The sequence below is a fragment of the Bolinopsis microptera genome, chromosome 10, assembly GCF_026151205.1.
Source record: "Bolinopsis microptera isolate Bmic1 chromosome 10, MBARI_Bmic_1.0, whole genome shotgun sequence".
Classification (NCBI taxonomy): Eukaryota; Metazoa; Ctenophora; class Tentaculata; order Lobata; family Bolinopsidae; genus Bolinopsis; species Bolinopsis microptera.
Genome location: NC_087081.1, coordinates 9964524 through 9987288, shown reverse-complemented (window position 1 = coordinate 9987288; position 22765 = coordinate 9964524). Strand labels below are relative to the sequence as shown.

The 22765-nt window shown below is 39.0% G+C and overlaps 3 protein-coding genes across 3 annotated transcripts in view; all 3 read right to left on the bottom strand.

Moving 5' to 3' along the window:
- The window catches only part of LOC134821760 (18S rRNA aminocarboxypropyltransferase-like), a 110893-nt gene that overhangs the window by 2144 nt on the left and 85984 nt on the right, over positions 1-22765 (bottom strand). The window lies entirely within an intron of this gene.
- LOC134821756 (uncharacterized) lies at positions 1077-6452 on the bottom strand. Its single transcript, XM_063832506.1, has 9 exons — positions 5107-6452; positions 4430-4558; positions 3999-4208; positions 3395-3566; positions 3143-3235; positions 2797-2963; positions 2270-2354; positions 1933-2070; positions 1077-1758 (listed from the first exon to the last, which is right to left on the bottom strand). The coding sequence occupies exons 1-9, from the start codon at positions 5229-5231 to the stop codon at positions 1684-1686; spliced, it is 1194 nt and encodes a 397-aa protein (XP_063688576.1). The 5' UTR covers positions 5232-6452; the 3' UTR covers positions 1077-1683.
- On the bottom strand, positions 19122-20339 carry LOC134821759 (PI-PLC X domain-containing protein 2-like). Its single transcript, XM_063832509.1, has one exon. It carries the CDS (start codon positions 20256-20258, stop codon positions 19206-19208), a length of 1053 nt encoding a protein of 350 aa, XP_063688579.1. The 5' UTR covers positions 20259-20339; the 3' UTR covers positions 19122-19205.

The following is a 22765-nucleotide window of genomic DNA, read 5'->3' as shown; positions in this document are numbered from 1 at the left end:
ACTAATAATCTCAAGATGTGTGATCGTTCGCGTATAATTTCCGAACGGCTTAATCAAGAAAACAGTAAGAGTTTCGGGGCTGGTTTTTTCGGTATAGTGCCGACAAAGCTCTGACCAAGCCAAATGATTAAGGTTTTTTAAATCGGCCGGTGGTAAGTGGTTTAATTGATCATTTTTTGACCCAAATGTGATACTAAAGTGTCTCACGTACTCTCCCTATGGTGGCCGAGGTGGGTCATTGTAAATTATTTCAAAATAAATTTAGAAAACCAAAAAAAACCAAAAAATAACCAAACTTTAAAAAAATAAACCAAAAATAAATAAAAAAAAAAAAAAAAAAAAACTAAACTAAAAAAAAACAAAAAAAAAAAGCAATTTAAAACAATAAAAAACCAAAACAAAAAAAAAAACAAAAAAAAATTAAAAAAAAAACCAAAAAAAATTCAAAACAAAAATGAAATCGCTCCATATGGCCGAAATGTGCCATCAGCAGTCCTCACTGCGCGCCACAAAGAACGTACGTTGCGCGCGCGCAGATGTCTACAATTGTACCAGATGGCGATCGCGCTAACGCGTGCTTATTGTTCCCTCACGTGTAGTCTGATCCAGTTATTATTATCCACCTATTATTGTCCTCAGGTGAAATATATATGGCATACCGATAAACTCCTGTATTTGACGTGTGATTTAAGCGTGCTTGAAAACGACTGCAGACATTAGGTTATTGAGATTGAGTTCAGCATCTTGCCCGGCCCCATTGGCCGGACAAATCTGTATGCTAGTGTGGTTTACAAAAACACAATTTAGTCATTTTAGAGCAGTTTTTAACAGATAAATTTGTGTTCAAAGTTGAGAGATTACTTGGGCTTTTTATATTTTGTAGGATGATGTTAGCAGTGAAACAAACATTTTATCATAATAACTTACTTCGTATTCTAATCCTTAGAAAAGAATTATACCAACTTTATAATTTACAGAGTTTAACATTTAAACTTTCAAGTTAAATTGAAATCCTTATAACACGATTTTATGGGTAATGGCTGGGTGTACCGAAGAAAAAACAGTACAAAAACCAACAGAAGAATCAAACCCACATATAAAACAACCAAGTAAATGTTATAATTTAACAAAACATTGTAGTTCTGCTAAAAAGAATTCAATGTTAAAATTTAATGTTAAAATTTAATGTTAAAATTTAATGTTAAAAATTGAATGTTAAAAATCTAAAAATCAATTTCATGCGTTTAACCGAGGTTTAAAGGTGTTTAACCAACCAAGTACATGTAAATGTTAAATCAATCAAGTAAATGTTATAATTTAACAAAACATTGTAGTTCTGCTAAAAAGAAGTCAATGTTAAAATTTAATGTTAAAAATTGAATGTTAGAGAGAGATTACTTGGGTTTTTATATTTTGTAAGATGATGTTAGCAGTGAAACAAACATTTTATCATAATAACTTACTTCGTATTCTAATCCTTAGAAAAGAATTATACCAACTTTATAATTTACGGAGTTTAACATTTAAACTTTCAAGTTAACTTGAAATCCTTATAACACGATTGTATGGATATGGCTGGGTGTACCGAAGAAAAAACAGTACAAAAACCAACAGAAGCTTTTTTACGATATTTATAACTAAACGTTCTTTAATAAAATCTCGGCTTCAACGAGACGGAAATTATCAAAATCTGGTATCTCGATAGACCGCTTCCCTTATTCGTGTGTATTCCGCTTTAACCCCACTTAACTGAAGTTCCTGAAACGGGTAAATATTTTAGCAAAAACGTTGCCTAACTATTACATGTTCATAGCCAGTCATTATTACGTGTTCATAGCCAGTCATCGGAGTAAGATATATATATATATATACGTGGATAAACGATAACAATTAATATGAGAGGGGAAGTAGGATGCATTTGAAGACACTTACTGCTATCCGAGGGAGAGCAGCAACGAGGTATTCAGACGCCAACTCTGAATTAATTTTAATACCAGTAAAAACGTTGGACAAAATATCAGCGTCAGTGAAACTCTCTATATCCTTATCAGAAAGCATGATTCCACACTCCTGAATGATAAATAATACCTGATAATTAATATGAGAGGGGAAAATAAATAATAATTGGGCCCAGATAATAGGTTTTCTGTCTGCTAGTTTGTATTGCTATAATTGGGTTGTTTTTGTTTGCTAATTTATCTGATTGCGTTAGCCAACACTGTTGACGGTTTTTAGTAAAGAATAATTCATTTGATCTAATCAAACTAACCTCTCCGCCGTACTCTTCTGGGCACGAATACACATGCTCAGGAATTGTTCCTGATGGAAGTTCCACGTTGCGCTGCTTTCTTCCCCTGAACAGATTTATTAGATTATTAGATATGCACTTAAAGAGGCCTCATGTAGCCTCCAGGCTCGACAAACCCCGAAAAACCCCGACACACCCCGAAAAACCCCGACACACCCCGACATATCCCGACAAACTCCGACATATCCCGACAGACCCCGACAAACCCCGACGTGTCGAGATATGTCAGGGTATGTCGGATTATGTCAGTTTGCCCAATAATTTCAAACCCCGACAAACCCCGACATATCCCGACAAACTTCGACAAACCCCGACAAACCCCGATAAACCCCGACAAACCCCGACAAACCCCGACGTGTCGAGATATGTCGTATCATGTCGGGTCCACCGGCTACATGGGGCCTTTAAAGACATCCTATATGTTGTTTCTATTCTTGAATGTTTTCAGTAATTTCGTATTGCAGTTTACTATAAATTTATAATCCTACCTCATATTGTTATGGTTCTCCCTGAATTCGTCGAGATAACGTTCGACAACAGGTATGAACACACCAGCAATTAAATCCCTGTCATACTCGCAACTTGAATCATACAGACCGTCTTGATCAATCTCTCTAAGTACGTGACGAAAACCATCACAAACCTTTTTGCGGACCTGTCAGCATTTTTTACTTGGAAAATGGGGACAAACTATGGTATAAGTAAGGAAACGGACTTTGCTTTGCCTATGTTTGTTTCTTGTCGACAAATAATTGTTTTGAAAACAGTTGTGACCTAAGAAGTGAGCAAGATTTAACCAGATTTATCAAACATTTCACTCCAACTATTGCCTACCTGCCTCCACAATCGTTCTATTTTGTTGGCAGTAGAAGGACCAAGTATCGTTGTAATCTCCTTGTCAACATTTTTCAGTTGCAATAGAGTTTTCTGAAAAACAAGAGTGAAAACAAGCAGAATCCTGCGGTCTAACACCATAGCTTTAAGGTACGTATTGAAATTTAATATGGAAACAGCATTTGTAGCAGACATGGCACAGGGACAGTAGGCAGTAGAATATATAAAAAACGCCTTGGAAAATTAACTTACGTGTACAGCTGCAGCATGGACGGTCTCAGTTCCTTTGTCAAATCGAAGCATTTGCGGTAAAACTCTAGATTCCAGCAGATGGTCAAACAAAATACGTCCAATAACTTCACTGTCTCTATTAGACCGCCCAATGTACAAGAACATGATTTTCCTACTGTAAGTATCAAGGGCCCTGTGAAAAATGAAAAAGAATTAATAACGCTAGCATATCGCCCGACCTAATTACTACAGTATAGTGATATAACTGATTGGCTGATAAGGGGGAAATCTTATCCAATGCTGTGTTCCCATACTGTCAGATGATGCACTCAATCTCATCACGTAGTGTGTGCGCTCATGTTACGTGACAATTTTCAGTCAGGTGCACCGTGCACACACTCAATCATGGTTATACAAGATACACTTGATATGCGCCCGGGAATGCCCAGCAGGGTTATCTTTCTAGCTGATGTTGACAGTAGGATTACCCGTTTAATCCCGCCCCTTATGAGCCATCCCGCCCCTTTCAAAACATCACGAAGGAATTTATAAGTTGTGGGATGGTATAAAAACAATTAGAGCTCAGCAATAGCATGTTTTCACACAAACAAGAAATGTAACATACCCATATATTTTGAGGTCGAATTGGCAGTTGGCATCCCCACTTAACTTGTCATGGCCATCCAGACTCCATAAGTAGTTTGGCCCCTTGCTGAAGAAGGTCTTCTTAGGCCTCTTATTCTTGAACTTTGGAGTGCGCATAACAACACCTTGTGGATCAACTAACCTTAGTGTATTCATAACATCATCTCTCGATACGAAGAGGCCTTGAGACCTGCAACAAAGAACAGTGAATATACTGGATATTGATAAATAAGGTGTATATATACACATATAATATGCATTATACCGTTCCTTAACATCGTGATGCCATTGTTTTAATACTACTTCAAGGCGCCTCAATTATTATAAAAATGTTTACTCCTTTTTTCATTGACGTGTTTAAATATTTTAACTTGTTACATGAACACTAAAAATATGCCCTTTTTAGTGTACCTTAGTTTTTCAGTCACATCCCGGTATCCTAATTGACCCGAACTTTCGTTAACAACATTCTGTACCGCCGTCAGCAAAGTATGATCATCAACATCATTGTGTCGTTTAATGTTCCAGTGATTCAGCATTCTGCAAAGCACTTATTAGTGAAACTTTTAGTTTTACTGAAAATTTTTTGTTTTACTCAATCAATCCATGTGTATTGTGTACACATATGCACAACAGATTTTTGTTTTTAATATGTGGTCATTTGGTAAAGTATAAGTTTCAGTGTTAATCTTTAATTCAAATACCAGTGAGGTACATCGTAGAGGGCTGAGGGAGTGGAAGGTTTTTCGTCAGAAACATGAAAATTCAAAACCCATTCGATATGTTCATAGTATCTTGACTAGACTTAAACGCACTTGTGTGCTCATGAGTGTAATGAAGGAGGGTCCAATAAGGGTTAAATGCACGGCGCAATTCTGCAACGTTTTACATTGACATAACAAAACTGAACTGCACATTGAATGAGGGTCCAATAGGGGCGCGAGCAATTTTGCTATGTAAATATAACAAAATTGCGCCCCGCATTAGACCCTCGTTCATTGCATCTATGAGCACACATGTAGTAATGGACAAATTCAACAGTAAACACGATTTCCATTAATTTACAATGTTCATTGTCTGCATTATACCTTTTTACAGTGCATTCTGAATAAGCCCTGTAGTTGGGGAACTTCTTTGGCAGGAGTGAAGTAATCTCGCTGCAAGTATAGTTGGATGCTCTTGAATCTGTCTCAGATCTTCGTCTCCCATCCATACTGGACAATCCATGACTTGATATACCTATATTTTATGTTCTCATGTTGTGAAATTATTCATGGGACAAAGCAATATCACAAATTACTTTGCAATAATGTCCTAGTTGCACACAATATTTTGATGATATTCAACTTCATTATTTGTTATTTGGTAATGCAGAAGGTATTTTAACAGTATTAATACCCTACTATATAATGTAGATCATCAAAAGGCACTATTTTGGTGGGCGTTCTTATACTTCTACTGTTCCATATCTTCCAAAGCTGATGGAACGCACCATTAGCACGCTGGATACTAGGCTCAGGTTACTTGGTTCAGATCTCGTGTCTTCTGATGCTTTGGGAGGGCCTGACATGGTTCAGATCTCGAGCCTTGGGTCGGATCTCGATGTTTGAGGATCGTATCCTTTTCGGCACGCTTTGTAAACACGTAAGCTTGTTAGATCAGATCTCGCGATCGAAAGGCACCTGAGACCTTGTCATCTATATTAGTACGCTTGTTATACAGATCGGTTCAATACATAAGAAAGAGAGATGGTGGTCGCAGAATCCAATTATGATTGTCTTCAGCAAGTACATCCGCTGACAAAGAGGAGCTCAACTACTTCTGGAGTCTGGACACAGAGGGTTTCCTCAACACCCGGAGAAAGGATCGAGATACCCTACTACCTCTACCTGGAGATGCCAGAGGTACAGAATCAAGAAATGTCCTGCTCATGTAATCCTTGACCATGGAGATCAGTCCTTGGCCAGCGGTGCCAAACCTCATTCCCACGATCCTGACAACTTAAAGTTAAACTAGAGCGGTATTTTGAAAAATGTTTATCTTTTAGTTATTTCTAACTGACGATTGGGTTCAGTTGTCGTTTCAAAGTTAATTAGGTAGACTGATTGGGTTTTTAATTATTTTCCCAAGCTACCCTGTCTAGGAAAAGTCCAAATTGGGTTCAGTTGTCCAGTAGCCTTTGAGGAGATATAAAATAATGACATAATACATCTTACAATATCATACATTTCAAACACTATGTGGAGAAGTTAAACATAACTTTCGAGATACAAATCGAAAAGTTCAAACATCCAGACAAGATATTACTTACTATTAAGTATCTGTGCTCTCAAAAAGTCTTAACAGCCCTCTAACACCATGCTAGTAGCCAGCTGTTACGGTATTAGCCCAGCCCTCTAACACCCCTCTAATAGCCATAACACCACCAGTAGTTATCAGGTATAATCCACGATTTTGCCTTCACTGATTATCAGCCAGTGTCCACAATTATTTAATAAAGGATATTAAATAATATTCTTCAATCGACGAAGATCATATTCCAAATGTCTTGAAAAACTACAGACCAGTGTCAAACCTTGAGAAAATTGATTGAAAGAAAAGGCTACAGGAGCAATGAACATGTAATGATAATCTCAATTTTCCTGACTCTACTTCCGGACAATATGCTTACAAAAAAAAATCATAAATGGGTACTCCACACCCAAGAGAATACATGAAAACATAATTAGTAATCAAATTACACATCAAAAAGATAACTTAATAGGGTGAAAAGGAGTTTCGAAATGCAACAATAACACTAAAAAACAACATAGGTATTTTTGTGAAAATATGACAGTATCTGCTTTAGCGCTCGATTTTCATACCACGGTGTAAATTTTCGAAAATATGCGCGGCGCACCTAAACTTTTGGTTCTATTAAAAATGAATTTTTTGGTCAAAATTATATTTAATATATTTAAATTAGTTGATATTACAGATATGTGTTAAAATATTTTCAAAATATAGAATATAAATACCCAAAATAAAATGCGCGCAAAAAAGTCAAAATTTTTAACACTTTTTTGGACCTTTGCCCAAGTAAAAATAAAGGGATTTGTTTTATTTTTATATCATTTTGTGCGGCTATATTTAATCTATTTCCATGCAAATGTTGCTGACATGACAACAAAATTATCTTGCTTAAAATATCAAAAAACATGGTTTTTTGGCCTATTTTTGGCCCAAAAATCGTTTTTTTGCAATTTTAACCGAGTAAATCAGTCCAGTCATCTTGAAACTACTTTTAATCGTTTCTACGGTCAAAAATACGTCTAGTAAGGTGTATCTGGGGTCCCTAGTGTATCTGGGGTCCCTAGTGTATCTGGGGTCCCTAAATAAGCTCATGTCAGAATCTGAAGTGACCTCTGCCATCAAAAATCTCAAAAAAAGGTAAAAGTTGCTCAAACGACTTGATATCCAACAAGATGCTTCAGAGCCTAACTCCGCTTTGTCTCAAAGCCATCCTCAAAAACTTCAACCACTCACTGGTCTCCAGTTACTTTCCATGGCACACCAGCATCATTACTCCTATTTACAAGTCTGGCAACCCTTTCAGCCCGGATAACTACAGCCCGGATAACTACAGAGCAATAGCTGTTGGTAGCTGTATGGGTAAACTGTTTTCTAGCATCTTACTTGAGCGTCTCCTGCACTTCAAAAAGCTCTACTGCCCTGACCCAAAAGAACAACTAGGGTTCTCGAAGGGTGCTCAAACAAATGACCACGTTTTTACCCTTAAGACAGTCATTGACAAATATACCAAGGTTAAGAAAGCTCGCCTCTATAGCATGCTTTGTTGATCTAAGAAAGGCCTTTGACACTGTATGTAGGGACCTCTTTCTGCACAAAATCACATGCCTTGGAATAACTGGAAACTTCTTCAATTGCCTAAGTGATATGTATAGAAACTGAATAACTCATATTAAAATCTACAAACTCTTGTCCCCTAATATTGACATTGGAAAAGGAACAGAGCAGCGACACCCCCTATCGCCGGACCTTTTAAAAATCTATATCAACGACTTGTCATCTCTCCTAAAATCTGTTGATGAAATTATCCTATTCTAGCTGACGTCCTAATATCACATCTGCTCTGGGCTGACGATCTTGTCGGTTGTCCTACTTGCCCTAAGTCCAAAGGCCTTGCAAGACAATATCAACATCCTATTCGACTTCTGTAACTCTATGGGCCTTGAAGTAAACATTAAAAAAACCAAGATTCTCATATTCTGCCCTCCTAAAAGAAAACAATCCTATGAAACATTCATTTTGGGAGGCCAGCCAGTGGTGCAGTAACGAAGGGCCCCGCTGACCCCGCTGTGCAGGGGGGCGCCCTCTTAGGGGGGCGCCAAATCGTCGTTTGAATGTGGGACAATTTCGAAAACTGAACTTAAGTACTAGCAAAACTGCGCGTTTTGCTCTATATACACACTTTTTTAGAGATTTTACCGGCGTATCCTCTAAAATCACCTAATTTGTTCAATTTTAGGGAGAGGCACCAAAAGGGGAGGGGGCTCTCTATGGCCTCAAAGGCAATATCGTTAAAGATGCCCTCTCTCACCGTTCCCTAAACATTCTATTTGACTCTCTTATAAAACCGATCCTGCTCTATGGCTGCCAAATCTTATGTCCCCACTCAAAAACCATGAGATACCTCTCCAAAACAGATAGCAAAGCCAACCCCCAGCATACTCTCAAGTACATCTCACAAGACCACTATGAAAGATTCCACCTTAAGTTTATCAAGTGGTCCTTGTCTGTCCATTCAAAAGCATCAAATATAGGCTGCTGGGGCGAAAGTGGGCGCAACCCCCTCTTCTTTGAAGACTGCAAACTTGCAATAGATTTCTATAGTCGCCTTGAAAGCACTGAAAATGAACTTCTCTCCGCTGCATTTCACGAGCAGATTATGCTGGGCCTTCCTTGGTACACCAACATCTCCAATCTTCTCACCAAATATAACTTCCCCCACTCATCCTCTTCAAAATCCAAGCTCTCTACCCAAATCAGTCACAACATATAGGGAAGAATTTGTGGATACCTGGAAATCTGCCAAGGCATCCTCACCTAAATTAGAATTCTACAATCAAATTAAACATGATTTTGAACCAGAAACATACTTAGGAGTGGTTAAGATCCCTGATGCTCGGAAAAGCTTAACAAGGTTTCGTGCCACAATCTTTACATTGAGAGGGGCCGTTACGAAAGCCCCTTAGTACCAAGAGAACATCGATGGTGCACTTACTGCTTTTTCAGCACGGGGCTTAAGCCTATTGAGGACGAAAATCATGTTCTAGCTGACTTTTTACTTTACTCCTCAGTTAGAGAAAAATTTAACTTCCACCCCAAAAATATTACTGACCTAGCCGGTTTGCTATCCGATAAAACACTAGACCCTACAAAATTTACTGCCACAGCAAGAACAATTCTCTCTGTGAACGAACAATTTACAGCCTACTATAAGAGCCCAGATTTCCACTCAAATACTGGCCAATGCATAATGCTATAGGACCTCAAAATAAGATCGAAATCTACAAATCCGATCTATTAATAGAAAAATAGTATTATAAAACATTTCTATTTTATCCCTGCACATTTGTTAATAACTCGAATTGTGTAGTTATAAATCTTAAATTATTTCAGATTTATAACTATTGTGAATTCAATAAAATAATTATCACTTTTGTATCCTTGTATCCTTGTATCCGATGCTCTTCAATGCTGTGTCAACATAACCAAGCTCTTATATGAGTGAGTGCAAGCCTTATAATTAGGTGACAATGAATTGATTAGTAACAATTAATAACAAAAGAATGTCTAAAAAACACGAGTTTGAAAAGAATCTGGAAGCCATGCGAGCTAAAAAAAGAAAGATCCAGCCACCTGTCAGCAACAAAATCTGCAGGTTTGTTAGTTTACTCTTATCGTTTTATATCGAATTCCTTCATTGGATTTTTTGTAAATTGTATAATTATTATACTATCTAATGACTTTTGACCAGTGATATAATGTAAGGCCTTGTACTGCCATTCTTAATAAATATATTTATTGATTGTAAGGAACTTCATTACAAGGTATTCATGATTTACAAGGTAATGATGATTACCTTGTATGAAACATAATGCCTGCCCCCCCCCCCCACTTCTTTTGAAATGCTGTTTCGATTGTTCTAAATATATTTTTGTGATCCTGGCTACCTTGACACCATATTTATTCGTTCGGCCAACTTGGCGCACCTTCTTTCGTATATTTATTATATTTTAAACTGATAAACAATTAGTTATTTAGAATATATATTCGCATGTATCCACACTATATTTACATTACATGTTCAACGTGATATCATTATCAGTGCAGTGTGTACAACACCAACCACACCGATCAATTGCCAATCTGCGAAACATTTAATTATTATTATCACTTCGAGATGGCCAGGCCTACTCTCATGCTGTCTATAGGTGATATTTTCTAATCACCTATAGACAGCATGAGAGTAGGCCTGGCCATCTCGAAGTGATGATAAACAATTAGTTGGACTATTTGCACTGGCAAATACGGTTAAAACCACATCGTGTAGCTAAATACACGGGATATCTCTGACTGCCTAACCAGAGTCAGGAGAGAGTGGAAAATTGGGCCTCTGAGTGAACCTGTAAGAACACCACTAGGGTTGCCAGCCGATATTATCGGCCGATAATTATCGGCGATAATTCTCCAAAAATCGTTATCGATTATCGCGATAATTTTCGAGACTTATCGCGATAATCGACCACCTTTTATTAGGGGAAAATGGCACAGATTTTCTAGTTTGTTTTTTTGTTTGTAGAGTAAAACCCTAGTGCTAGCATAATTTACAGTGTAATGGTATGCTGACGTGCTGTGTAGTGTGTATTGTGTATGAATTTGTGGCAATGAAAATTTAAATGTTGCACTGTCGCATCTAAGTAAGTAGGTGGATTGAATTTGAAGGTTGTATGCTCAGACGTAGTTATTGTTGTTTGTTGAAGCCAAGGGTCGACCGAGTCCTCGGCCTCGGCCTCGGTTTTACCGAGGAATGGCGATTTTTCCTCGGCCTCGGCCTCGGCCTCGGTCAGGAGGACAATTCCTCGGTTCGCCTCGGCCTCGGTCAAAAATAGATTCGAAATTCCTCGGCCTCGGCGAAATTTGACGATTTTACCGAGGATTTGACCGAGGATTTTTGTAAGGTTTGTGAGGTTAATGTAAACGAATTTGTAAAATTGAAAATAAAACGACCAATTGACCAGGACACAAAACTAAAAATATCATAGTCTAAGATTCATCGTCTGATGAAATGACAATATCTGAGCACTCTGAATCAGAATAATCTTCTGTGCACAGCTCAGAAGAAGGGGGACAGTCCTCTTTATTTGGGGCTTCAAATTCATTTGGACAGGGGCCGAAGTTGTCCCCAAATGTTCCGATGTTCTTTTTGAGAAACAAGCACCCCTCAAAGTTTGTTGGCTTAAGGCTGAGGCGATTTAACTTCAGGATGTGCCCTGCTGTAGAAAACAATCTCTCTGGTGCTGCTGAGCTCGCCGGCGCAGATAGATATTTCCTTGAACGCTCAGCAAGGTTCGGATAGGGGTGGGCGACAATTGACCCCCCGACAATTGACCCCCCGACAATTGACCCCCGACAATTTACCCCCCGACAATTGACCCACGGCTGACCTTGACCCTGACCCAGGACCCAGGACCCAAGACCCAGGACCCAGGACCCTGACCCTGACCCTGACCCTGACCCTGACCCTGACCCTGACCCTGACCCTGACCCTGACCCTGACCCTAACCCTGACCCTGACCCTGACCCAGGACCCTAACCGTAACCCTAACCCTAACCCTAACCCTGACCCAGGACCCTAACCCTAACCCTAACCCTAACCCTAACCCTAACCCTGACCCAGGACCCGATCAATTGACCCCAGTGTAATTACATGGGGGTCAATTGTCGGGGGGTCAATTGTCGTACTAAACCCTAGATTTCGCGACAATTGACCCCAGTGTAATTACATAGGGGTCAATTGTCGGGGGGTCAATTGTCGGGGGGTCAATTGTCGGGGGTCAATTGTCGGGGGGTCAATTGTCGCGGTACCTCGGATAGCTCTGCTTATTAGCATGCCCACTCCTGACTCTTGGCGAACTTGCCCCTTCATAATGATTGTAACGTGTGTACACAGTATAGTACACAGTACAATCTGATTAGGTACAGTGCGCTTTTCCTAATAAACAATGCCCTTTTTCCCAACAATTTTTCTGCCAAAATTCCTCGGCCTCGGCCTCGGCCTCGGTCAAAATTTGCACTCCTCGGCCTCGGCCTCGGCCTCGGTCAAAAAAAGAAACCTCGGTTGTCCTCGGCCTCGGTCTTAACTAACTGTATTTTCCTCGGCCTCGGCCTCGGTCGAAAATCCTGCCCTCGGTCGACCCCTGGTTGAAGCACAGAAAGGAACTCAGACTGGTTATCAGGACTTACAGGCCATTCGAAAACTCGGTACCAAGGATAGATACCCTTGCTCGGGAGATCGACCTATTCACAACTAACAGGCAGGAAACTGACTCTATCTAAGAAATACGCCGTTCATTATATGTCGTACCACGCCAGCAGACATTTTTGAATAAACTATGTTGTAACTTGAATGAATCTTCGTTAGATTTGCTGATTGTTGATTTTTTACATTTCATGCCATTTTGTTGCTATATAATGATGATATTACAAGGTTACATAGCATAGGAGCATAATAAGTATGCAGAGTGCAGACAAATATAACTTCAATTATCTTGCCAAATTTATCGCCGATAACCGATATTATCGCGATAATTTCGAAAAAATTATCGATTATCGCGATAAAAAGAATTGTACCGATAATGGCAACCCTAAACACCACTGCTTTTTACCCCTAAATTATTCGATATTTTCTAATGTTTTGACCCTTATACTGCTTACAGGTTCCAGGAAGTCAGGAGGAAGACGGTGGCGAGGTACGAGAAAATAGGTCTCATCAGAAATGTAGAGCTATCTGATGACGGAACTCCAAATGGCTTGAAGGAGGCTGCCTTAACAGCGTATGGAAAAAAGGGCTTTGATGCAGTCCTACTACAATCACTGGCGGGGCCCATAATAGGCGAGAGGGATGTCCTCAATATCACCAGCAAGTCCATATTTTATGTGGCTTTTGAGAGAAAGGACAGCGGTCCTGACCTAATCATTGTTGACGAAGAGACTCCCTCCGCTTCTGGTATAATTTCACTTATATAAAAACTAAGTCAGTCCCAAAGCTTTAAAAAATTGTACAATTGTTGGCAAATAGATAGTAGGAAGTCGCTAACTTATAGACATTTCACTGTTAGAAGTATAGATAAATCCTGACATTAACTATGAACCATCTTTCAGGGCTGCAGATCTCCTCGATGTCCTCACCTTTGCTTGGTATGTACTCACCTAAACTTGGTCCATATCAACTTGTGCAAAACAAAAATATTCTGGGTCATTTTTTATCAGTTCTACAAACAGGATATTCTAAATTTATCTTTAAATTGAAATTACTCTTCAAAATTCCAATTAAATTTAATGAGCGATAAGCCAATCTTCGGAATTTTGGACAAAACCCTCGCATTTCGCAATCCCGAATTACAGAATTAAAAATATGCAGAGCGCACTCGTGTGTGTTTATCAGTTATCCATCTAGTGCAGGATAATATTAAATATAAGAATATACAAACACGAGATTGTATACGTAGCTGGGTGGAAGGATTGTGTGGCGGTTCCTCCGCCCTGCCAACCACATAGAGGCTAGTTTATAACAACATCTTAACCGAAACTAACAGTACATTCATGTCAAATGTCAAACACAAGGAAATAGTTTCTGGAAAACCCTAGTATATATGTATGTATGACGTTAGCAGGATGGTATTGGTTATGTCCCTAATCTAGTGAACACAATGGATATCCTTGCTGTATGGCCAGTCAAACAAGGAATTGAAACTGTGGGGTTCCATTCAGATCAACCTGTCTGTGGCTAAAGCTCTAATATACAAACACAAGATAGCTGTATAAATATCTCGTAGCAGCGTGTTTATGTTTTATATATAATACGTTATGATATGAAAGTCACGTGACCATTTACTCACTTACTGTTCGATGCGTGAAGAGGGGTCACGTGATTAATTAAGTTGTTATAGCATGGAACTTGTACCATATATGGTCTCGACACCAGTACCATCTATTATTTACAACGTATAGCAAGCAGTAAGATTCGTGTACATTAAAATGGCAGTCAACTGAGAAAAGTGTTTCGATAAGAAGGGAAAAGATTGATGATCAGCACAGTTCCCTGCTCGTTGTTTTCTAGGTGTCGTATTATTATATTCCCGCTCTGATACGTTAACTGTTCTGCAAGACAAATGTCAGTCAACGCTCTTCATCATCAAACACGTAAACCATTTTTTATAGATTTTTAATCTTGTGGATAAGAGGTTAGGCGCCATGCGAGTTCAAATTAGGTGAATCAGAATTTGTCTAATAAATTATTGTTCATCATAGATTGTTTCTGTGAGTGTAATTTTCATGGTTTTGACGTGTCACTTGCTAGAATTTGTGTACACTTGGAAAGCATTAGGAATTAGGATCTATCAAAGTTGGCATTTAGGTTAAATATTTTCTGTTTCTGGTCTTATCTCCAGAAGGAGGTCACAATAAACCCAGCCTATTGTCGCACATTTCAGTTCCAAGGTTGCTTATCTAGCCCAGTGAATCAGTGACCCACCCAAGGCTTGTTTGAGTCAAATGTATTTAATCATTTCTAAAATAAATTCTTGCATTTGACGTTTGTGATCAAAATAATGTTTTAAATTGTCTCGATTTTTCGGGCACACGTGAATATTGAATATTTTCACGCCGCCAGAACGCCATTGGCACGCCACCAGTTAACCACTTGTATGCAACCGGCACACCACTAGGGTAACATGAGTATGCCATCAGGATGCCATCAGGGCGTTCTAAGGCCTTGGCCGAACAACCACCAATCTTATGTCACATTGCTGGCAAGCACGACCGGGGCTTTTTTTTCTTTTACTATTATACCCCCTTTATTAATTACCCCCATTTACTATTAACTCCAATTTAATCTCGAGAATACCAGTATACTTTTAATTCAGTAATTCGGGATTGCGAGGGTTTTGTTCAGAATTCCGAGTTTCGAAGATTGGCTTATCGCTCATTAAATTTAATTGGAATTTTGAAGAGTAATTTCAAGTTAAAGATAAATTTAGAATATCCTGTTTGTAGAACTGATGAGTAATGCCTGCAAAACTGATGTGTTCCGACATTCACAGTTATTGGCATAACGGTATTAGAAATCTACAGGTTAATTTGTGTCATTTGAGAGAATAATAATCCACAATTGCCATTAGAGATTTGCTAGCTTCATCCCAAAGAGTTTAGTTAGACAATAAGCAATATATACTAAATCGCGACCATAAATTTGAGTGTATTCAAATTTATAAATACGCCGCCAACCCCAAGCCACGTAAAAACACTTGTATCTTCTATACAATGTGTAATATGAACAGGGAGTAAAATCCATTAGTGAAAAGTCACATGTAACTGTTTGCTGATAACATACTTGTGTAATTTGTATATTATACACACGCATTCTGTGTACGATGTAAGTTGGGTTAACAGAGACAACTCCAAATAATTGTACTTGCCTATTATGTATAGTGTACTACCATCTACGGTCCTAACAACCGATTATGGGTTTCTTCCCCCTAATGACTACCTTATTCCACCTTCCCTTCAGGACCTCCCATCCTACCTCATCTTGAGTCATTATTATCCAGTCTCCCTTCTCACAGGGCTTTATTCTCGCCCAACTCCGTCTTCTGATAAACCCTCTGTCTGCATTTAAAGACTATCTATGAGATAAGGGAGTCGAATGCATTGCAGTAGTATGCAAAAGTAATGTTGATAGGTTAAAAATCCTTGTTATTTAGTCGTTCTCGAACTGTACTACATCATGCACAAGTTTAAGATGTTCGGTGGAAAAAATAAGCACTGTCAACTATCAAGTATTATAGCGCCAGATATCTTACCAATACACAGGATTTACACAGGATTAAAATTAAATTATTGGTTCACTATCGTGAACCGCCATAATTGTTTGACATAATTATATTGTTCAATAAATTATAACAAACACTCTTGTGTTAATTAGTGTCATTTTTTAATCATTAACAACTATTCACTCTTCAGCACGAAGTTTAAAGCCTACCAATTCGGTTTATGTGCCGCGAAAGAAGAGGGCGCGTGAACCTACAACGGAGGATATCCTCGAGAGCACCAAGAGAAATCCGACGGGATTGTACAGCAGTAGGGGTGATATTATTATCACCGAATATGACTTGTCCACCAGATCGTGGGAGAAGATTGCCCCTGTATTTGGAACAATGGCGGAGGGAATGGTGGCTCTGGGGAGTGGGGGTTTCCGGGATGTGTATCCTGCGAGCGTCAGTTGTGATGCTTTTGGGTGGACTGACCGGAGCATGGTCAGTAAACATTACCATGCAGAGGGGCGGACCAAAGTTGTTGGCAACTTTACTGAACTGGCACCGGAGGCTGCCTTACAGGAGGAAACTCGGGTGGGCGTTCAACTGAACGAGACTGTCCTGGAACTGGCCAGGCAGTTTAGTGAAGTTAGCGCCCAGCCCCTGCGGTACACAAAGGTATACCATGCAATGGAAAAGTTAAGCGGTAAAACCTTTGTCATCGAGGAGTTTGTTGAGGGGAAGCCATGGAAAGTACTCCTAAATACTGGCAAGCTAGACGATATGTCGCCACAACCTGAAGACAAGAAACTTTCAGATTTGGCGACTGCATTCGCACACTTCACCCTTGCCACGACAAATGAGGCCATGATCGTCCTGGATGTGCAAGGGGTCGGATCAATGTTTCTTGATCCGGCTGTCTGCACAAACAAGACCCTGGACCCCAACGAGGAGAGGGGGGATTCTGCGAACTTGTTTGCCGATGCGATAGTGAACTTCAAACAGTTTCACATATGCAACGACATGTGCATGGCTGCGGGCCTAAGTTTATTTGATATTTAGATTTTTAACATTCAATTTTTAAAATTCAATTTTTAACATTCAATTTTAACATTCAATTTTAACATTGAATTCTTTTTAGCAGAACTACAATGTTTTGTTAAATTATAACATTTATTGGTTGTTTTAACATTTACTTGGTTGGTTAAACACATTTAAACCTCGATTAAACGCATGAAATTGATTCTTAGATTTTTAATATTCAATTTTTAACATTAAATTTTAACATTAAATTTTAACATTGAATTCTTTTTAGCAGAACTACAATGTTTTCTTAAATTATAACATTTACTTGGTTGTTTTATATGTGGGTTTGATTCTTCTGTTGGTTTTTGTACTGTTTTTTCTTCGGTACACCCAGCCATTACCCATAAAATCGTGTTATAAGGATTTCAATTTAACTTGAAAGTTTAAATGTTAAACTCTGTAAATTATAAAGTTGGTATAATTCTTTTCTAAGGATTAGAATACGAAGTAAGTTATTATGATAAAATGTTTGTTTCACTGCTAACATCATCCTACAAAATATAAAAAGCCCAAGTAATCTCTCAACTTTGAACACAAATTTATCTGTTAAAAACTGCTCTAAAATGACTAAATTGTGTTTTTGTAAACCACACTAGCATACAGATTTGTCCGGCCAATGGGGCCGGGCAAGATGCTGAACTCAATCTCAATAACCTAATGTCTGCAGTCGTTTTCAAGCACGCTTAAATCACACGTCAAATACAGGAGTTTATCGGTATGCCATATATATTTCACCTGAGGACAATAATAGGTGGATAATAATAACTGGATCAGACTACACGTGAGGGAACAATAAGCACGCGTTAGCGCGATCGCCATTTGGTACAATTGTAGACATCTGCGCGCGCGCGCAACGTACGTTCTTTGTGGCGCGCAGTGAGGACTGCTGATGGCACATTTCGGCCATATGGAGCGATTTCATTTTTGTTTTGAATTTTTTTTTGGTTTTTTTTAATTTTTTTTTGTTTTTTTTTTGTTTTGGTTTTTTATTGTTTTAAATTGCTTTTTTTTCTGGTTTTTTTTTAGTTTTTTTTAGTTTAGTTTTTTTTTTTTTTTTAAATTTATTTTTGGTTTATTTTTTAAAAGTTTGGTTATTTTTTGGTTTTTTTTTGGTTTTCTAAATTTATTTTGAAATAATTTACAATGACCCACCTCGGCCACCATACTCTCCCTCTCTACCACTCTACCATTATATCGTAAACAGATTTACGATATAATTACGTAATTTGGCAGTGTATCTCAAGATTGGCTATCAAGTATTACTATAAGACTAGAACGCCCGTGCTAACAGGGAGGACGCTAGTATGTACTTATGTAGTAGTATTATTTGAAAGAAAGTTTTAATCGTATCAAAAAATATCCATCCTAACCGAAGATACTGCCGATTATAATGCAATCGACACTCTAAAAACCACGTAATTACCACAAAACCGATAAAAATGCCGTTCCGACAATCTTTGCACGTGCACGTGTGCATTATAGCACCGTTGCTATTAAACCTTTTGGTTTTTACCTAACTTCTTATTTTTTCACCTAATTTGCACGTGGTCACAAAATGTCGCTCGCAAATCTTTCCACATGCGTGTAACAATCCTCGTCACCATGGTTATTATGCAACTTCTATTTGTTTACATATGTCTACAGAATAACTCATTGAATTATAATATAGATATATGAGGGGCACTCAGAATTAAATTGCGTTCAATATTTTGTTTCTTTGATTTTGCAAATCATTTTTTCAAGTAAAACGAGAGACTATAACAGATGCAGCTAGAAATCCAAAAACCAATCAAATCAATATTAACAAAAATCTTCTTTCCATAAAAGGAAGATTCTAGTGTCCGACTATAATAGTCTCCAACAAGTTTAAAGGAAGATTCCAGTGTCCAACTCCAATAATCTCCGACAAGTTTAAAGGAAGATTCTAGTGTCCAACTCCAATAATCTCCAACAAGTTTAAATGAAGATATTCTAGTGTCCAACTCCAATAATCTTCAACAAGTTTAAAGGTTCATGTTGATTATCTTCTTCACTAACCCCCTATCAGGAAAGTCTGTAATGAAAATGTTCGGATTCAGCTGACTAAAATCCTCAACCCAATCTATAAAATCTTTGTTTAAATCCACAGCCATTTCCTGTAGACTCTTAGCTCCAGAACCAAACAATGAAGCAAAGACGTTCTGAGTTGTTGGGGTTAAAATGATCTGGGAAACAAACAGTGATTTAGGTGATCGAGATTCAGACATTTTATCTGCGATAAAAATTCTTAGTTTTTCTTTGCTCTCCGTGTTAGCAAATGGAGAAATCGTGAATTTGTCGCTGTTCCAAAGCCAATCGAAGCGTTTAGATATGAATTCTTTTCTCAACGCGACGAAAACGGTTGTTCTTTTTTTCACGAGTTGACTGTAAGTAGGTAAAGAATGAGATTTTTTATTCTTCTTCCTTTCTTTCTTCTTTCGTTTGGTAGCAGTAGGAAGATGAGCGAGTTTGTCTCCGAAAACCTTCCCAAACCGCTCCAAAAGACTGACTACTTTGTTTTCACTGCAGTTTTGTACTGACATCATGTCCAGTATGACAACTTCTTTGGTATGCTCCTCCACGAACTGTGCTATATGTAACAGCTCATCTGTCAGATTAGAGCCTATAAACGAGTGCTCTAAGTAGTACTCATCTGTCTCCTCGTCACAATACACTCTCAAATCTAAGTAACGAATACCCATCTTCAGCTGATCGAATATGGAGAGCTCCTGGGACTTTGACCAACGTGGACCAACCATACTCAGAAGATCCACGATGGCAGGAATGGACTCCTCGAAGTCTGAGAGATGGCTGAGATCTATGATGTCACCTGTAGTCCGGGATCCGATAGAGATTGGGTAACTCCCTGAGTTATGAGTGCCAGGTATTGCTATCTCGTTTAGCTTCTTGTGTTTGAGGTGAGGGTACAGTGATCCCATCCAGCTATCCAACTTGTACTCAACGTTTCTAACCGAGCTTCCCGTCATAGATGGTTCAAATAGTGCCATTAAAATTACACATAGAACAGAAACGCCCATGCTACCAGAACAACAACAAACAAGTAATGGCTTTGGAGGTGTAACTATGCGAAGGTTGAAAGAAAACACAGCAGTTCTCAATTATGTGCTGAGTCCCGTTATTTGATTACAAGTCATAAAAATTAATGATGTTTAAACATCGTTCTGCAGACCCCGTACATCGTTTCCTGATTTCTCCACTAACAGTAAGTTCAGCACTAATCGAATTTCACTTAACGATTTCGTGTCCAGTACCAAACTCCAGTATTTTACATTAATTTGTCGAGGAGAATTGTTACAGTCTCAGTGCCTCTAGGGAGCCCTGTTCAAGTGTTTAATAGCCTAATGTTAAGTAGTATTATATACCTTCTATATGGTCACTCAGGTGGAAAAGCGAACGTGCACGTGCAAAGATGTTGGAGCGACATTTTGATCGGTTTTGTGCAAGCTACATTTTAATAGGCTGTATATCTTCGGTTGTGATGGATATCTTTTGATGGGATAAAAACTGAATACTAAAGAATACTATTACATTCCTCCCTGTGACCATGAGCATTCTAGTTTATTATAATTTAAACTCACCTCCCCATTTGAACTTGACCAGAACCACTCCTGCTTGAAATTAAAGAAACTCACTTCCCCATTTGAACTTGACCAGAACCACTCCTGCTTGAAATTAAAGAAACTCACCTCCCCATTTGAACTTTACCAGAACCACTCCGGCTTGAAATTAAAGAAACTCACTTCCCCATTTGAACTTGACCAGAACCACTCCTGCTTGAAATTAAAGAAACTCGCCTCCCCATTTGAACTTGACCAGAACCACTCCTGCTTGAAATTAAAGAAACTCACCTCCCCATTTGAACTTGACCAGAACCACTCCTGCTTGAAATTAAAGAAACTCGCCTCCCCATTTGAACTTGACCAGAACCACTCCGGCTTGAAATTAAAGAAACTCACCTCCCCATTTGAACTCGACCAGAACCACTCCGGCTTGAAATTAAAGAAACTCACCTCCCCATTTGAACTTGACCAGAACCACTCGGGCTTGAAATTAAAGAAACTCACCTCCCCATTTGAACTCGACCAGAACCACTCCGGCTTGAAATTAAAGAAACTCACCTCCCCATCTGAACTCGACCAGAACCACTCCTGCTTGAAATTAAAGAAACTCACCTCCCCATTTGAACTTGACCAGAACCACTCCGGCTTGAAATTAAAGAAACTCACCTCCCCATTTGAACTCGACCGGAACCACTCCTGCTTGAAATTAAAGAAACTCACCTCCCCATCTGAACTTGACCAGAACCACTCCGGCTTGAAATTAAAGAAAATCACCTCCCCATTTGAACTCGACCAGAACCACTCCTGCTTGAAATTAAAGAAACTCACCTCCCCATTTGAACTTGACCAGAACCACTCCTGCTTGAAATTAAAGAAACTCACCTCCCCATTTGAACTTGACCAGAACCACTCGGGCTTGAAATTAAAGAAACTCACCTCCCCATTTGAACTTGACCAGAACCACTCGGGCTTGAAATTAAAGAAACTCACCTTCCCATTTGAACTCGACCAGAACCACTCGGGCTTGAAATTAAAGAAACTCACCTCCCCATTTGAACTTGACCAGAACCACTCCGGCTTGAAATTAAAGAAACTCACCTCCCCATTTAAACTTGACCAGAACCACTCGGGCTTGAAATTAAAGAAACTCACCTCCCCATTTGAACTTGACCAGAACCACTCCGGCTTGAAATTAAAGAAACTCACCTCCCCATTTGAACTTGACCAGAACCACTCCGGCTTGAAATTAAAGAAACTCACCTCCCCATTTAAACTTGACCAGAACCACTCGGGCTTGAAATTAAAGAAACTCACCTCCCCATTTAAACTTGACCAGAACCACTCGGGCTTGAAATTAAAGAAACTCACCTCCCCATTTGAACTTGACCAGAACCACTCGGGCTTGAAATTAAAGAAACTCACCTCCCCATTTGAACTCGACCAGAACCACTCCTGCTTGAAATTAAAGAAACTCACCTCCCCATTTGAACTAGGGTTGCCAGCCGATATTATCGGCCGATAATTATCGGCGATAATTCTCCAAAAATCGTTATCGATTATCGCGATAATTTTCGAGACTTATCGCGATAATCGACCACCTTTTATTAGGGGAAAATGGCACAGATTTTCTAGTTTGTTTTTTTGTTTGTAGAGTAAAACCCTAGTGCTAGCATAATTTACAGTGTAATGGTATGCTGACGTGCTGTGTAGTGTGTATTGTGTATGAATTTGTGGCAATGAAAATTTAAATGTTGCACTGTCGCATCTAAGTAAGTAGGTGGATTGAATTTGAAGGTTGTATGCTCAGACGTAGTTATTGTTGTTTGTTGAAGCCAAGGGTCGACCGAGTCCTCGGCCTCGGCCTCGGTTTTACCGAGGAATGGCGATTTTTCCTCGGCCTCGGCCTCGGCCTCGGTCAGGAGGACAATTCCTCGGTTCGCCTCGGCCTCGGTCAAAAATAGATT

Bases quoted from the DNA above. Each gene is read 5' to 3' on its own strand.
- LOC134821759 (XM_063832509.1), bottom strand. From the start codon at position 20,258: ATGGGCGTTTCTGTTCTATGTGTAATTTTAATGGCACTATTTGAACCA.
- LOC134821756 (XM_063832506.1), bottom strand. From the start codon at position 5,231: ATGGATGGGAGACGAAGATCTGAGACAGATTCAAGAGCATCCAACTAT. The intron at 4,209-4,429 runs GTACACTAAAAA...TCTTTGTTGCAG, and splicing joins GATGTGACTGAAAAACTAAG to GTCTCAAGGCCTCTTCGTAT. The intron at 2,071-2,269 runs GTTAGTTTGATT...TTTATCATTCAG, and splicing joins CAGAAGAGTACGGCGGAGAG to GAGTGTGGAATCATGCTTTC.